This window comes from Panthera onca, chromosome D3 (genome assembly GCF_046562875.1).
Source record: "Panthera onca isolate mPanOnc1 chromosome D3, mPanOnc1 haplotype 2, whole genome shotgun sequence".
In the NCBI taxonomy this organism is placed as follows: domain Eukaryota; kingdom Metazoa; phylum Chordata; class Mammalia; order Carnivora; family Felidae; genus Panthera; species Panthera onca.
In genome coordinates this window covers 89021755-89039701 of record NC_138350.1, presented here as the reverse complement: position 1 = coordinate 89039701, position 17947 = coordinate 89021755, and the positions used below count along the sequence as shown (strand labels likewise).

General features: G+C 49.7%; 1 protein-coding gene across 1 annotated transcript in view; it reads right to left on the bottom strand.

The window, feature by feature from the left end:
• Positions 1-10329, bottom strand: part of CNDP1 (carnosine dipeptidase 1) — a 31783-nt gene extending 21454 nt beyond the window's left edge. Inside the window, exons 1-4 of the mRNA XM_060611859.3 lie at positions 8206-10329; positions 4724-4849; positions 1294-1443; positions 409-571 (exon numbers count right to left, since the gene is read on the bottom strand). Coding sequence (XP_060467842.3) covers positions 409-571; positions 1294-1443; positions 4724-4807 — 397 coding nt within the window. The 5' untranslated portion in view covers positions 4808-4849; positions 8206-10329. The remainder of the gene's footprint in view (positions 1-408; positions 572-1293; positions 1444-4723; positions 4850-8205) is intronic.
• Positions 10330-17947: the final 7618 nt, after the last annotated feature.

Here is a 17947-nt window from a genome sequence, read left to right as displayed (position 1 = left end):
GTTGTGGAATGCCATGTAACACAGCCTCTCCTTTCAAGAGTTTATAATTCGCATGAGAATGAAAACAGGGTATGTGTGTATCTCCGTTAACCTTTCTTCTTTTCTTTAAAAAACATAATTTCACTCAGTACTTTAACAAAGGAAACTGTGTGACCCGGACGACTACCTTCCTCCCAAGAACCCCCATCTTGGGAGTTAACTCGCCCAAGAGCATGCATCACACGAACAGCTGTAGTTTATTTCACAAATGACTAACAGCCAGCCTTGTTGGACAACTGGTAGACTATAAGACTGGCAGCATTTTGTTGATCCTTAACGGTGACAGGGGATAGGAGTCACATCTTTAGTCCCCAAGCCTTGTAGGCAATCCCTTATCCACAAAGAACCCAACACTGATGCATCACTGACCATCCACTTCCGTCAGCGTGTAAGGGTCTGTGAGCCAGCCATCTTCCTGTCTAGCAGGCTGCACGTCCAAGTGGCCATAGAAGCACACGGTGGGCTTTTTTGGATCATTTCCCAGTTCGGCCAGGATGATGGGGGGTATCGGGAGAGTCTGACCGTCAGGCAGCTGCAGAAGAAAAACAGGTCACATAAAAAAAATAAATAAATGTTGTCTAGTTCGTCCAGAAAATTCAGACATGAGAGTAGGAGTCCTGTTTTGTTTCTACCCATGGTCTCCTGTAGAGCCCACACAGTTTTTCTGATCATCACTTTATCTACATTTAAAAAAGGGTACCATGAGCCACTTAATTAAAACCTAAAACGTAATGAAAAATACTTTTTTAGATGCATGGTGACAGCCAGCTGAATCGAACATGCTCTTCAGTATGAACTCAGACTCCAAAGGCTTAAATCCAGTGGACATGGTTCTGGAAAACAGACCATTCAGGGATTCGTCAGTGCTGACGCGGGTGCAACGGCACTTAGAGGGAGGACTGCCATTTGTGACCGAGATGCAGCAAAAAGCCGTAACTCTGATGAAAGACTGGGTCCTTTGAGAAAGGTACATTTGGATGTAAGGGAAAGGACGGTTTGGGAGTAACTGGAACCACACGTGAAGGATGTGAATAGAATACGGAGGGGGGCCTTCCCAGTCCTGACACAACGAGAGATCGGTAACACCATCTCATCGGGGACAAGATGTAATTCTTCATCTTTACCGGACCTGAAGATTATAGGGGTGTTTTTCTGGAGGATCGAAGCCAGGTCCAGTCTTGCCACCCCCGCGGGAAGCCATGGCTGACGCCCAGGGAGGTGGCCTCGCTCGTGGTGGGGGAGGGGCCATCCAACCTGCTGAAAGCCCGTGTCCACGGGGTCCACGCTGGCACCCAGGCACCGAAGCTTGTCTGCAGCCAGGGCCATCATTCGGAAGAGCTCTTGCCTGAGGTGGGGCACGGGCTGAACGGAGTCACTCTCTACGGCCACCCACTCCTTAAGTATCTGTGAGGAAAGGCGACAAGGTGATTTGCCTGGGGAGTGTCACCCACACCCGCTCTGGGTGGGGTGCTCCTCACTGAGACGTCACTCAGCTGTAGGGGACACCAAATCTCTAGCACTCTTCATCTGACCTGCACACTGAGCTGGCAAACAGGCAACACCCAAGATGAACCGCCAGACGGGCCGGTAGAGACGTTTGCTGTGTAAGGAAGAACAGGCCAGGACAGCTTGGGCACAGGGTTGCCTTCCTAGACAGCTGCACCTGTCCTCCTTGGATCCACAGGGTGCACGGCAGGGCTCCTGAGCCACCACTTCTGGTTTAGTAAGAGCCTGGAGCAGCTGTCTGGTGACTCTGCTCTAGGACGCCGGGCCTCCCACAAGGCCCCGGAGGCGCCCGGCCCTCGCTGCTCACTCTGATCAAGCACACGGTGGCCTCGGCTGGGCTGCAGGGCTCCCTGAGCACCCTTGGCATATAGGTGTTGTGGTCAGCCCCCGGCACCTCCGGAACCCAGTAGGCAGTGTATCCCGGGGCCTAAACTCAGGCCTCCGCAGGCGGACAGCCTTGCCTCCTGCACCGGGTTCTGCCCATTCGAGCTGGAGGGACAGCACATGGCCCTCATCCCCATGAGGAGGGCAGTGCTCTCCACCTGCGGGCAGTTGTGCATGTGATACCATCACACAATAAGAAATGTACATTTTGACCTTTGTCCTGGGCTCTTGACCAGAGCCTCTAAAACCTTGGTAATTTCCTATGAGATGACGGTGCAGGAGTATCTTTTGTTCAGAGACTGGGCTCCTGAAAGAGAGCTCCCAACCCCCTTGGAATTTCTCGGGAGGCAGGAGCATATTTTGTTCTAATGAGGCAGTCCTAATGGGCTTCTGGATGGGGCTGGTCCCCAGAAAGACCACGCTGTGTTTAGAAGCTTGGGGCTTCCGACCCCAGCCACATCCTCTGGGGAGGGAGGGGCTGGACATTGGTTCACAATCGATCCTGCCTTCGTGAAGAAGCCTCTGCAAGCGTCCCTGAAAGTACAGGGTTCAGACGTCTTCCAGGTTGGCGACTGCATCCGCGGCCCGGGAACGAGGCGCACCCCAACCTCAGGGGGACAGAAGGTGCTTCCAGACCGTGCCCTCTGTGCCTCTTCACCTGGCTGCTCACACATAGCCTTTATCATGTCCTTTATTACATAACATACGGCAACCGTAAGTAACTGTCTCCCTCAGTTCTGGAGCTGTTATAGCAAACCACGGGACCCGAGCGGGAGTCACGGGAGCTACATGGAACCTGTGGGTAACTGGGGGCTCACTACCCGTGACTGGCACCCACAGTCGGCGGTGGGGGTAGGGGGGTGATGCTCGTGCCAGGCAGGTGGGTCGGGAGGGAGCTGGACTGTGGATGCCCTTGGTGTCCAGAGAGCTATATAGTTGCTTGACATGTGGGAAACGCACACATCTGGCCACACAAGAGAGGGAAGCCGAAAAGACAACAAGCATTCCTTTCCGCGAGGATCAGAGAAGATGACGACACATGACTTATCTCAGCGCCCGGGCCCTAACAGGCACCCAATCAATACCAACTAGTATCGAATTATCAATAATAATCAATCACAGGGGCGCCTGGGTGGCTCAGCCGGGCGTCCGACTTCGGCTCAGGTCATGATCTCACGGCTCGTGAGCTCGAGCCCCGCGTCGGGCTCTGTGCTGACAGCTCGGAGCCTGGAGCCTGCTTCGGATTCGGTGTCTCCCTCCCTCTCTGCCCCTCCCCCACTCATGCTCTATCTCTCTCTAAAATAAACAAATATTTTTAAAAATTAAAAAAAATAATAATCAATCACATTCCACTCTTGGGGCCCGAGCTGCTGATATTGGGACAGCCACCGTTTTTGTCAAAAACCACGCGTATTTTAGGTGCCTGCTCTTGGACTCCCCACCTTATTTTAGTTTGATCTCTTTCCCGGTTGTGGCACTTTTATTTTTAGTATGAAGACATTAACTGGACCTGAAGGAATATCGTGTTTTGCACTCTTAAACTGACATTTATAGAGCAGAGGCCGCCAAGTAATCCCTAAAGGCGACAGGCTGGGAACGTGTGAGGAGGCTGCAGAAAGGAGAGTTTGGGCTGAAACACCCAAGTCAACCACCACACGTTGCCCCCCGTTAATTCCAAACGACACCGGAGTCCCCAGTTGGGTTTCAAACACCCAAGAGGCCTCATGTGAAGTAAAGACACACACGAGTATGAGGAAGGATTCCATGAAGGTCAAGTGTAGGGCCAGCGGCCTGGCCATTCAGCCTTCGTGTCGGCACGAGACACGAGCTTTTCCCATCCGTCCGCCCATGAATATGGCCAACGCCGGCTGGTGGATCCAGCATACGTACACTGAACGTGAGTCGTGTGTCAGACATGGCGTGCGGGCTCGGGTACAAAGTCCCGTGAGATGTCACAGAGTTCCCGGGCCGTGGTGGACGCTGTCACGCGTCAAGGGGCCAGAGGCCCAGCGGAGGAGGAGGGGACTTTCAGGGAGACAGTGGCTACAGCCCTTGCCTGCCCCCACCCTCTCTGCTCCCAGGCCCCCTCTCCCCTTTCTCCACCCCTCCCACTCCATCTCTTCTCCGCGAGATGTATGCCCTGCACCACGTGTACTGGGTTAGGAATGGAGCAGAGGATTCTAAGGGAGAAGATAAAGTGCACATTGCACAAGGTCTACAAAACAGCTTTGACATTGACCTCGGCAGAACTCTGGACCTAAAGCTTGCTGCAGCCAGGTGGTATTACCCTGGCATGGCGTCACGGGGGGATGAGTCTCAGGGAGGCTCTGCAGGAGGAGGGACCTCAGCAAGGGCCCCAGTAAGGGAGGAATGGGCACTCTGGTGACGGTCCAGGGTCAGCGTGGGTTCAGCAGGTGTCAGCACTACGCGGACAGCCGTGAGAGAGAGAGATAGCACGAGCTGGGAAGGGGCAGAGAGGGAGGGGGACAGAGGATCTGAAGCCGACTCCAGGCTCCGCGCTGACAGCGGAGAGCCCGACACGGGGCTCAGACCCACAGACCGTGAGGTCGTGACCTGAGCCAAAGTTGGATGATTACCCAACGGGGCCATGCAGGCGCCCCACAAATATTTCTTAGTTTAATTCAGTGAAGACTCAAGGGCATTTCAAATGGAATTAAGTTGTCAGGCAAAAAAAAAAAAAAAAGAAAATTCCACACCTCCCAGCAAATAACCACTCACCCAGATACCCAAAGGGTATGCCATTTAAGCGTTTCGTGTGTGTGGTTCCTCCTACCTGTACAAACTCATTCTGGTGGAGATCGATGAACTGGAAGACCCTCTCCAACAGCCCGGAGGGTGGTGGGGACGGAGAGAACATGCCTCCCTCGAGCAGCAGCACGTAAGCCAGGAGAGAGGTCACCTGCAGCGGGCGACAGGGGAGGGACATCAAAGATAAATACCAGATTTTGAACCTTCGACCTTTCAAATACTTCAAGAAAGCTTATGTTATCCAACACAGCTACTCCCGGTCATTTGGACTAAAATAACAAAAGGTAGTAGAACAGGAAAGAAGAGTTTTTGCTGTATCTTCACCAAATCACTTCATTTTCAACGCTGAAGAATTTTAATAAGACAGAAACCAAGTGAACACGTTCGGTAACATGCCGTCTTCCCTGTTGGCCCTCTTCCCGTGAAGGCAAGTCAGTGCTCCGCATCCCAGGCAGCAGCCAAGGGCAGTGTTTGTGTGAGAGAGAAGTGTGACTCAGTTTAAAAAAAAAAACAAAACATTTTTGTGTGATCAACCAGTTTATTAGAAAAAAAAAAATTTTGTAAGGACTCTTTAAAATCCTGTGTGGCATTGTGGGTTCCTTCCATCCGCTCCTGAGGTTAGAGTCCCTTAAAAAGAAACTTACAAGCCATGCGGTAAGGACATCGAAGGCCTGGCCGTCACTTAGACACCGTCAGCCCCACCCTCCACCTGGGAGGCCCCCCCGGCCCTATCTCTTGTCTTCCCCGCGAACTGCTCTGGCCTCTCTGTTTCCAGCCATGAGGGGTCCCTCCTTCCCTTGCCTGTAAATGTGGGACCTGCTAGAGACCCCAGTCTCCCCCCTCCTCCCTCCGCAGCCGTCCCTCCACCCGGATGGTGGGCTCCAGGCTGGGCACAGAGCAGAAAGACTGGTCTGGATGAGGGTAGGACTACCAGGTCAGAACTAAACTAATCATCTTCTTCCAAACCAGCTCTTCCTTCTGGACTTTTGTACATTTTTACAATAGATCCTCGGCCTACGGTTCCAGGCACCAGCACAGCCAAGGTGAGGACTTGTGTCTACGATATAAGAAACTACAACTCAGTAATAAAATACAGATTAACCCGGTTTACAAATGGGCAAAGAATCTGAATAAACATTTCTCCAAGGAAAATACACAAATGGCCAACAAGCACATGAAAAGATGCTCACCATCATTAGCCATCGGGGAAATGAAAATCAAATCAAACCATAGCAACACAATTCACACCCACAAGGATGGTTAAACCCAAGAAGTCAGATGATGACAAGCGTTGGGGAGAATGTGAAGAAACCAGACCCTTCATGTGCTGCCGGTGGGGGCGTAAAATGAGGCAGCTGCTGTGGAAAGCAGTCTGGCAGGCCCTCAGATGATTAAACAGTTGCCATATGACCCAGCAACTGCACTCCTAGGTATACACTCAGGAGAGATGAAAATACACGTCCACACAAAAACCCGTACATGACCATTTATAGCAACATTATCCGTAACAGCTGAAAGGTGGAGATAATCCCAATGGCCATCGATGGGTGATACAGACAAGATATGTTGCTCAGCCCTAAAAACAAATGGAGTACTGATACCTGCTACTACAGGAACGAGCCTTTAACACCTTGCTAGGTGAAACCAGACGCAAAACGCTACAGATTGTCCAGAATAGGCAAATCCTGAGACAGAAAGCACGTTGCCGGCTGCCTAGGGCTGGGGGGATGAGGGGAGATGGGAAGTGACTGCTCACGGGCAGGGTTCTGTTGGGGTGATGACAACAGGTTCTGGGATTGTGACAATGACTGCACAAGTCAATATGCAAAAGCCACGTAACTGCACCATTTAAATGGGCGAATTGCAAGATATTAAGTTATAGTGCAAAACAGTACAGCTGTTGTAGAAACAACAAGTATAAGCACTCATTCAGCATACCACTGAGTAGGAGAATTGTCCATAAAGGAAGCAAGGTAGTGGGTAACAAGGGGACAGTGAGCCGTCCTCGGTCAAGAACGGATTAAGAACTTTGTCCAGTAGGTGGCGCCAGTGGGCCGTTCATGGGCTCCCTTTGCCTCCTATTCTGGTGGGAACACAGCTGGATCCAGCTAGGCTCTTGTGGGGCAGAGCCAAAAGCTGAAGGGTGCAAATAAATCAGGAGGAAGGGACTCCTTGAGACCCACAGTGGCAGGAAGATGGAGCTCTGAGCACCCAGGAAAAGCCCTTTGAAATGGAGTAGGCTATTTTTTCCACCTAAACCAATATTTGAGCTTTTATTATCCACTCAATTTCCATTAAAAATTATCCGATGCTCCTCTCTGATGAAAAACAAAAAGGGATTTTTGAAGAAGAAAAGGGAGCCACAGGCAAAGAGGGAGAACTGTGACCGTAAGGCCTGAGAACATCTCCATTTCCAGGGGGAACTACCCCCTTCCCAATGGGAGCCGTATGCCAAGGACTGACCTTCCCAAAAGACTGCTCCTGGTGATGTGGCCCGGACAACAGGGGTCTACACCACTTCACTTTCACTCCCCCTCCCCGCGGAGCACATGGAGCACTGCTGTCCTTTGCTATCAGGCCCACGGAGTGGCTCGGGGCACCAACCCTGCCTTTAAGATCTGGGGCCGACCCCAGGCTGTACCTCTGCCCCTCTCTGGAGTCTCTCACGTTCCTTTATCTGTTTGCTTCCCTGTGTTATAGTCAAGCTTGACCTTGAACTAATCACCCAACAAAATTCTGGAGATTTAGAAAGGCTATTCCTGACTTTGGCCTTGGCAGAAGGACAAAAGTTGCTAGAGAAGGAGAAGTTGAAGAATGGGGTCGGGGGTAGAGCTGGGAAAGCCCTGGGGTGTTTTCTTTCGGGGAGCAGGTAGCCCAGCCCTGGGCTGCGGGGGCCCGTCACAGAGGAAGCCTTGCTTGCTGATTCCAGCTAGTTGTTCCTTGACTTAGAACAAATTTCCAAGTACCCCGGTGCTCTTATTTTTAAACACTTTACCTTTAAGACTTCTCAAAGTCATGCCCATGTCTGTGGTGTAACCACCCCCAGCCCCAATCCAGCCCCACCTCCTGAATGTCTCCCCTCCCAGGCTGTGGCCTGGCTTCCCACCGGACAGGACACAGGCCTGTTTCTACTCTCCTCTCTCTCAGCTCCGCCAACAAGTGGACAAAGCCGGGTCATCGTGCGCTTAGCCGACGGCAGCCTGGAAATCGCCGAGGGCTGCCTTCACCAAGGGCCCTCCCCCCCACCTGCCTCAAAAGCAGCAGGAGCCCTGAGAGGGGGCTGGGGAGGGGGCGGATGTGGATAAAACCCACCCCCTCCCCATTTGCTGTCCTTGTTTGATTCTGACTGTTGAACAGAATAAACGATAGAAAAGGAAACTGTTGCCGCCCACAGAGCCTGGGCCAAGCTTGCTTCCTCCCACGACACAAAGGCCCATCAGCAGGGCCTACTTCCCCTTGTGAGCAACTTCAGTGCGGGGCCAACGTGCACACACGCACTCTACTCACCACGTCTCCTGGCGTCCCGCGCGATTGCTCTATAGGGCCTGCCTCTGCCCCGGGTCTGCTTGGATGGATTTGTTACAACACAGAAAAGAAGGCTTTATTCACCTAGTTTGTCTTACCATGACAGGATTAAAAATAAACCCCCACACCAAAAAAAAAAAACCACCAAAAACCCAGGTTTTTCTGCCGCTGCCGGCATTGAACTGAGCCAAGTGATCCCGGCAGAGATTAACTAACTCTGACAGCAATTGTCCCTTGAGGAATGAGCTGGAAGGGGGCGTGGCCTTCAGAGGGCAGCCTGGAGGCCCTCCAAGAGGAAGGAATTGGTTTCAAGGAGCAGAACTCCCCAGCAAGTCCCAAGAACTGGGGTTCCTCGGCCAGAGACCGCCCGAGGGGGAGCTGCGTAATCGCAGACAGCAAGGGCTCAGAGACAAACAGGAAGCGGGCCCCTGACCCCGTGCTCTCAGGAGGCCTGAGCTCCTGTACACAGCATCCAGCCCTCTTCGGCCCCAAGGCTCTGTGCACAGTGCTCCCTCCTGGATGGCAGACAGCCTGTCCGATAACCGAGCTCCCGACACCAAGGGCGCGTGTTTTCTCCTTCCCTCCCGTCTTCGCCCCACGTGGGCCGCAGGGAAGGAGAAAGCAGGCATCGCCCGCCTGTGATGTCACTTCAGACAGGACTCTTGTCACCCTTCTTATTCCCTCCAGGTTGGCCAGGGATCTGGGCCTCTCCAAGCACCAGCCAGAAGGAAGGCCCGCTCTGCGCGGCTTCCAGAAGCCCGCCGACACCTGCAGACACGCCAGCCATTTACAGCACGAGGGCAGACGCCGCGGACAGAGACGGTGAGGCTGTTTCTCCCACAGGCAGGTACCCGTGGAAGTCCCACGACGGAAGTCACGGTGCGGTGACTCTGCACCGTATGGAGCTGCAGAGTGGCTTCTCCCAGACAAGGAAGGCTTCACCTGCTCAGTCTTCGGCGTCCTTAGCTGGAGACCCAGCCCTTCTTCTCTCCCCCCGATTCCGCATCTCCGCCGTTCCCGTTATTCCTTTTCTAGAAGGACTAGCGTTGGAGTCTTTCACTCTGTCGTACATCCAAAAGCTCTCTCAGCTTTTCTTTTTTCTTCTTTACTTCTTTTCTCTTGGCTCAGCTTCTTGGACAAAGCCCTGCCATGCTTTCCAGGTGACTGGTTCCCTCTTTGTGGCCCTTTATGCACTTCCGTGAACCACTGAGTTTTTCCAAGGACGAGTTTTCATTTTCAGGACCTCCAATAGGTTGTGCTTCCTTCCTCTCCATCTGTTCTTGACTCCTAGGTGCCTCCCACATGAGATCATTGAGTTCTTGAAGAATTTAAACAGACATCGTTTGTATCCATTTTAAACATGTTCTACTATTTCCATTTCTGAGGATATAAACTCACTTCCCAGTAGATTCTGTGGGCTATCTTTCTTATTATGAGTCTTAGCCACCTGAGGACTTTTCACCTGCAGGCTCGCCTTGAGTGGCAGCTGTTTCGTCCTCCTTCTCTGTAGTATTTCTGCCTAGGGATGCTGTGGTGGCCCCCACATGGTGCTCGGGATGCCTGGTCCAGGACCAGCTCTTACGGGGGTGGCTCGGCATTCCCAGACAGGGTGCAGTGGGGCTGGGGTGTGCCACCAGCAGCGACACCCAGCCGGTCCCTCGACTTCTGCAACGACACCGGCTCCGGTTGCCCTCTGTGCCTGGGCACTTCGGGACCCTGTCACTCCCCGGGAGTCTCATTTTTAGATGCCGCAGCCTGTTTGGGACCCAGAGTCCAGCAAAGCAGCAGCTTCAGCCCCTGCTCCCCACTATAAGTTTTGTTTTGTTTTTGTTCAGTAGGGATATTTATTACATTTCTGAGTCTATTAATTAAATTTTAAAGCACATATAATTGGGGTATTTGAAGTGGACGGGAGAGCTTAAAAAGTGAGGGGAACCTGCGTGATTCAGTCAGTTCAGCATCTGACTTCAGCTCAGGTCATGGTCTCACAGGTTCGTGACTTCGAGCCCCGCTTCCGGCTCTGTGCCGACGGCTCAGAGCATGGAGCCTGCTTCGGATTCTGTGTCTGCCTCTCTCTCTGCCCCTCCCCTGCGCACACTCTGTCTCTCTCTCTCTCTCAAGAATAAATAAACATTAAAAAAAAAAAAAAAAAAAACAGGAAAAATGAACGCATAATGAATCTTGATCAGAAGTCCCTAAGTGATTTCACGTCCCGGAAGGAAGATCTCCCCAGCCTGGCCCCATGCCAGCCTCACATGCAGCGTGTCCCCCCGCAGACTCACCAGAAACTTTCCCAAATCCGGGGAGGGCGGGGTTAACGTGGAGAGAAAGCTCCCTGAAAAGCCCTGTGCTCTGATCACTGCGCCTTAAAAGGCATGAACATCCATATCCTACCTACCCTCAGCCTCCAAGCCCAGTACACGGGATACATTAATAACTGTGGGCCCAGCACCGTGAGCTCGGGACATAAATCAAGGTGCAGTGTCAGTAGGGGCTTTGGGCTCCGTCATTGCCACAGGCCAGAGCTCCTGCAGAGGCCGGTGGCTGCAGCACAAGGGGTGTAGTCAGGCAACAAGATGTAAACTGTAAAGCTGGAGTCTGTTAGTACGGCCGGCCGACTCAAGGAGCTCCTCACTGTCTTTGGAAGCTCCGCCTGTGTGCACTCCCCCCACACCCGTGCTCACTCCCCCAACCCGTGCTCACTCCCCACCACCCGTGTACACCCCCGTGTCCTTCCCCCACCTGCGTGCGCTCCCCCCCCCTGCACCTTTGTACGCTCCCATCCTCCACCTGTGTCACTCCCCCGACTGTGTGCACCCCTCGCACCCGTGCTCACTCCCCCCGAGCTGTGCACACTCCCCCCATCTGTGTGCACTCCCCCCCCCCACCTGTGCGAACTTCCCCCCTCCACCTGGGTGCACCCCCCACCTCCCTCCACCTGTGCACATTCCCCCCCAACGTGTGCACTCCCCCTTACTTCTCTTTCACAAGCTCCCCACTTCCTCAGGGTGCTCTGCCTCCCATTCCTTCAGGGGGACACAGGGACCAGCACCCCCAGCTTTATGTGCCCGTGGCTGCCAAAGCCGAATGTGGTCCTTTTCAGGGCCACGCATATTCCAAAAGGCGCCTCTGTTCCAACCAGAACTCTTCTGAACGGGAAGGATTGTAATCACTTGAAAGTGCAGTTGAGACACAGGACACTTGAGGACTTACAGGGTGGCAGGGAGAGGTGCTCTGGGGACAGGAGGCCCTTGCACCCGGCAGTGTAGGAATTACCTACTGTCCTGTGCACAGAGCTGGAGAGGTGGAATGGGACTGTCCCTGTCCTTCACTGCCTCCTCCCCAGAATTAGTGAGACTGAACTAGAACAGCTGGTGGGGGCTCAGGCTCTACCCCAGAAGCAAGCCCCCAGCAGGCCCCCCCAGGCAGGAGCTCGGGGCAGGCGCCCCTACAGTGTCAGACCGGTCCACTCCCCCCCACACACACTGTCCTCACACTGTGACCCAAACAGTGCCTAGGTTTTATAAAATATGACCGGTTACAAAGTTTCCAAAATCTTTTTGGAAACTGGAAACCTTAAAGTTATACTAAGTTAAATGATGGATATTCATTAAATATCCAGACCATTTCTAAGATAGAATACTGAAACACTTATAAACATAAATTTATCTATTTTGGCTTCTTATTACAGACAAAAGAGACAAAAGATGTGTGAGTCCGTTGGCAAATATGTTCTACATTTGGGAGGGAACCTGTACTATGAGGGAGCATATGCCTGTAGAAATTATGAAGTGGTGTCTTCACAAAGTTGTTAATCCACTGCAGAATGTGTGTGTAACAACTAGTTCACAACTGCTTACTTCCTGGTGTTCCCTAGATATTACAGTTACAAGGCTTAAAGGTTCTAATCTACGTAGGTAAGGGAAACTAAGAATAATTAGGGTAAAGAAATAAACTCCGTACATAAAGTACACAGGAAAGTATTACGTGTTTTGGGTAAGAAAATGTATTTAACGAATGAAAATGTGCCCTTATTAAAAGAAAAGAGTAATTTTGTCCTAGTTTAGGGGTTATCTAAAAGCTATTTCAAAATGTAAAGAACAGGAGAATTGGGCACGTGGGTGGCTCAGTTGGTTAAGCATCCGACTTCAGCTCAGGTCATGATCTCACGGTTTGTGGGTTCAAGCCCCGCGTCGGGCTCTGTGCTGACAGCTCAGAGCCTGGATCCTGCTTTGGATTCTGTGTCTCCCCCTCTTTCTACCCCTACCCCGCTTGGCTCTGTCTCTCTCTGTCTCTCAAAAATAAATAAAAATGTTTAAAAAGAACACAGGAGAATAATACATAAAAAGAAAACACGTATCAAAAGCTGGGGGAAAAAGAGAGTAACAGAGAAAATCTTATGTTGTGTGGAAACTGGCTAAAATTAAATGAATTGATTACAAGGGTTTTTTTTAAGAGCTTTAATATCAAGAGTGTGCCTATATAAAACTAGAATGTATTATTCCTTCTCTATTAAAAGGACAAAATTATCTTGGATTATTGCAGAAGACTGTTCTTTACGTGTTGAATAATCTGCCTACAAAATGAAGATTATGTGCCTTGTCAAAATAACCCCCTGTACTTTCTGGTGTCATAATCAGGTCTTTGATGACTTAAGAAGGTTGAATCTTCTCAACAGTAAAAGAACTAAAGGTTTTGTTTTGTTTTTCAAACCAGGCAACTTTATGGTCTGCCCTTGACATTTTTAAACGGTCACTCTGGTTGAATAGATAACCAAGTATTATTTCACAGTGACCTCTGATCATATTTAATCAAGTTTTAAACCTTTGGACATTTTTGACAACTTCCAAAAGTCAAATTCTACATGAAGTCTTTTTGATCTAGAACCAATATTGGAATTTTTCCAGAGGGTCTCTGGAAAATATCAAAAATTTGGGAGTGATACTGAATTATAATTAGGCCCACTGGACATGTTGGATTCCAGGAGAAGCAGTGTCAAACAAGTGATGTTTAACCTTCTTTAAGTTGTATTTGTACAGGTGTGTGTTACTAATACAAGTATTTCAGAAGTTGTATACGATTTCTAGAAATTTATCAATGTTCTTACTGTATGTATAATCCATCATAATACCAATGTTTACTTTTTTTTTTCATGCTTATCGATTTGAGAGAGAGATAGAAAACAAGTAGGCGAGGAGCAGGGAGAGAGGGAGAAAGAGAATCCCAAGCAGGCTCCACACTGTCAGTGCAAAGCCTGATGCGGGGCTCAATCTCATGAACCATGAGATAGGAGGCTTAATGGACTGAGCTACCCAGGAGCCCCTCCAACGTTTACTTTAAAATGCTGTGTGCCTCAGAAATAACCAAATTTCCTTGTCAATTCACTCATTTTAAAATGAGCTTTCAACACATGTTTACCCATGGTCATTTTTAAGTCTCTGTCATCCTCAGACAAGTTGCTGTCTCACTCTGATCCTTCTCCCAGAACACCTGTGATCTGCCGTAGCAAGGACACTCCACAGTGGCGTCCCTCGAGCCCTGAGACCCTGCCACGTGATTGCGCAAGGATTTCCAGAATAAGAGAAGGCTGATGGGGTCACAAAACCTCTAACCCAGAATCAAGCAAAACAAAAAGTTAACTACATGGGTCTGAACAAACCGATGATGATGATAGTCATTTTTTAAACTTTTTGTTTGAAATATCACTGGCTCCTTTAAGATTTAAGGAAGCCCTTTTTTTCTCCTTAAAAAAAGGTTTTTTTTAATGTTTTATTTATTTTTGAGACAGAGAGACAGAGCATGAGCAGGGGAGGGGCAGACTGAGAAGGAAACATAGAATCCGAAGCAGGCTCCAGGCTCTGAGCTGTCAGCACAGAGCCCAACCTGGGGGCTCAAACTCACGAACTGTGAGATCGTGACCTGAGCCAAAGCTGAATGCTTAACTGACTGAGCCACCCAGGTGCCCCCTTTTTTCTCTTCTTAAGCTATCTATAACTTAGAGTAATCTGATAAATTATCTTTGTAAACAGGAATTAAAACATTTATGCTTTTCTCCCTGCCTGATCCCTCTGGAATCTGTAAACTCTTATTGAGTGTTCTTATTTCCATGGCAATATAATTTAATTGTATACACACACACACACACACACACACACATATGCAATGTATATAATATTTCTATATAATACATATATATATATGCTAACTCATATGTTAAATAGTAATGCATTGTCCTTATAAGAAAATATAATTTAAAACATTGATTACCAAAGCCTTGACTGGAATGTCATACTGGAGAATAATATGCATATAGAATCAGATATGACCACTTTTAAGGAACTAAAGTCGACTTTATCTAACCAATAAAGCCCCCCCAAAACCAGCCTGGTACCTTGCTTACAGGGTTTCCAACCTTACATGTAAGTACATGTAAGTAAGGAGGGATATTTTCTGGCAGATTTTAGGAAACTTAAGATATGAGTGCCATGTGATTTCACTTACATGTGGGATCTAAAAAGTAAAACAAAGGCACAAACAAACAGAGTCTTAAAAATCAGAGAACTTGTGGCTGCCAGAGGCTGGGAGGGGATGGGTGAAATAAAGAGGATTAAGAGGTAAAAACTTCCAGGCACAAAATAAGTAAGTGACAGAGTTGAAAAAGTACAGCATAGGGAATATAGCCAATATTACCGCGATAACGTTGTCTGGTGACCACACTTACGATGAGCAACGAGTAACGTCTAGAACTGGGGAATCACTATGTTGTAGACCTGAAAATAACACCGTATGTTAATTATAATTCAATAAAAAAATTAATTAATAAGAATATATATTGGGGACCACAGAAGAGAGGAATTCACCCAGATCTGTTGGTATTACAGGCAAAGAATGATGACAAGTCCTTGGCTTAGCTTCCCGGTATAGAGAGACTTCAAAAGTCTAATCTGAGATTCTTCATTGAAAGTTCCGGTAAAGCAGACTTAAAAAGAGCCTATGTGACCAGTCAGTATTCTTGTTGCACTTACGTAAATTATCCGGCCAAGTGTAATGGGACTAGACTCATTTTGCAAACACATTAATCCTACTGTGATCACATTTGACCGAAATGGGGGCGACTGTAGAGAGAATATTGTGTTTCAGTACAGAACTGCAACACATTCATTATCAGATCCTAGACCCAGTCATTGTCTTTGAGGTTCTGTTATCCACCTATAAACTAGGCTGGGTCCTGAATTTTTCAGTTTCCTCCGATAGCTGGCGACAACTCTCCAAACTAATGTTTCCAATTTTCTCCCACCCTTCTGACTTGGAATTGCTAAAAAGGAAAACTTCCCTCTCTTCCCAACGCCCTAGAAACTGAAGCTGGACAACTTGATACAAACTTCAGAGAAATCACTACACCGGTTCATGTACGGACAGCTTTTCTTGTCTGCTGCCGGGTGGGCCACTCAGGAACTTCACCAGAACACCCAAGGCCATCACCGGTCACACCAACCACAAGGCAGGAATTCACTAGACTCACACCCACTCCACCATCTAAAGATGCTCCAAACCCAACATCCAGAAAAATCTCAACTGATCTCCCTCTAGACTAAAAAACAGAGTCTGGAGTTTGTCCTAATCATAAACTTTTCTTTCCTTAGAAATGCTTCTTGTTAAGTAGCTGACTGCCTGCACCACAGGGAGCCCTAGAAGAGATGTGAATAGATGAAGGGTTCCTTGGGGCTGGAGGTGGGCACTGGGGAATAGGAAGAGATTGATAAGGGTACAGGATTTCTTTTATGAGGTCATGAAAATATCCTAAAATCAGCTGTGGTGATATTTGCACATATCTGTGAATATACCAAAAATCACTGAATTACCACCTGAAATGCAGATTCCTGGGCCTCCGCCCCAGAACTATGCACACGAATGTTGGTGGGGTGCGGGAGAGTTCAGGGTTTGGTGAGAAATGTCACCAGATGTCACCAAATGTCAGGGTTTGGTGAGGATTATCCACATCCTCCCTCGAAGTTGTACCTTGCTTTCTGCATTCAACAGAAGTTCTGCTCTGTGGTTTTATTACAAATATTGGTTTTTGTGGAAGAAAAAGCGAATATGGACAAGCACGCTGTCGTATGTCCTAGCTCGCCTGCCCGGAGCAGCCGTGGGGGCCTCAAGTCCACACCCGACTCCACCACTCACGCAGCACAACTGCATTCCAGGCACTGCAGAAACTACTGGAAAATCCTGCAGATCTCACCCCCGTCAGGTGGAGACGATGAGCGTCTAGCACACCTGAAGTGGCTCATCTCAAGGGCCACCCGGGCATCTGCCCTGCCCACCTGGCACACCGGCACGGCACACGCTCTCCTTAGACAAACGCAGTCCGGCACCCTGTCCCCTAGACTCCGGATGTCGGAGGTCTACTCTCCATTCTTCCTAGTTTGGGATCCATTGGGCTGGAGTTCCGCAGCCTCTAGAAATTCCCCTGGACCTCAAAGGAAAGGGGAAGAGAAGGTCTCCTCAAGGCCCTCAGCTGCCCAAACTAGCGATCTCTCTGCAAACTGCCTGGCTGTGCTCCCACCACCACCCCCATAAAAGACAAGGCTGGCATAGTGGACCGATTCACATTTGGAAAACAAAGATGCTTCAGAGATATTCATTCAATCCGAAGGCAGAGGAAGGAACAAGGCATCTCATGCGCACAGATAAAGGGATGAAGTAGGGGCCCGGAAGTCATCTGACGTTCCTGAAGGCCATCAGGGCAGCTCAGGCAGCATGACAAAACAGGTGCTTCACCGCGTACGTGTGGAGGGGCTGACCTGTGAGCGGGAGCAAGTGCGTGTGCCCAAGGCCAGCAGAGCTGACACAGAGGCAGGGAACACATCCTACGACGTTGGGCAGGTATGGGAGCCCCTGCTCTGTCATCACAGGCCCCCAGGAGGAATGTTACATATGAGCTAGACCAGCATCGCGGGCCCCGAGGTAGCCTGCTCGGGCTGCCACAAGGAGGTTCCATAGGCCGGTGGATGCAACAAGAGAAACCTGTTCTCCCCCAGTTCCAGAGGTTGGGAGTCCAAGATCAAGGTGTGGGCACAGTCGGTTCCTTCTAAGGGCTGGAAGGGAGAAAATCTTCCCGGCCTCTCAGCTTCTGCTCCTTGCTGGTGGCTGGTGTTCCTCATCTTGCAAACACATCATCCAATCTCTGCCCTTACCTGCACATGCCCTTCTCCCTGTGTGCGTGTCTGTGTCCAAATGTCCCTCTTTCATAAGGTCATCAGTCCCATGGGATTAGGGCCCGCCTACTCCAGTATGGCATTGTCATAATTGCATCTGCGAAGACCCTATTTCCTAATAAGGTCAAGTTCTGAGGTAATGGGAATTAGGACTCCACTGTAAGAATTTTGCAGGGGGACACAATACAACCGCTAACAGGCTATGTCTCCAAACCACCTCAAGAGATCTTTCTTTTTATTTTTTTAATGTTTATTTATTTTTGAGAGAGAGAGACAGAGCGTGAGCAAGGGAGGGGCAAAGAGAAAGGGAGACACAGAATCCAAAGCAGGCTCCAGGCTCTGAGCTGTCAGCACAGAGCCTGATATGGGCCTCACATTCACGGACCGTGAGATCATGACCTGAGTCGAAGTCGGACGCTTAGCGGACTGAGCCACCCAGGCGCCCTGAGAGATCTTTCCAAACACACCAGACCGTGAATCCAAATCTCCAAGGGTTGTCCTGGCCA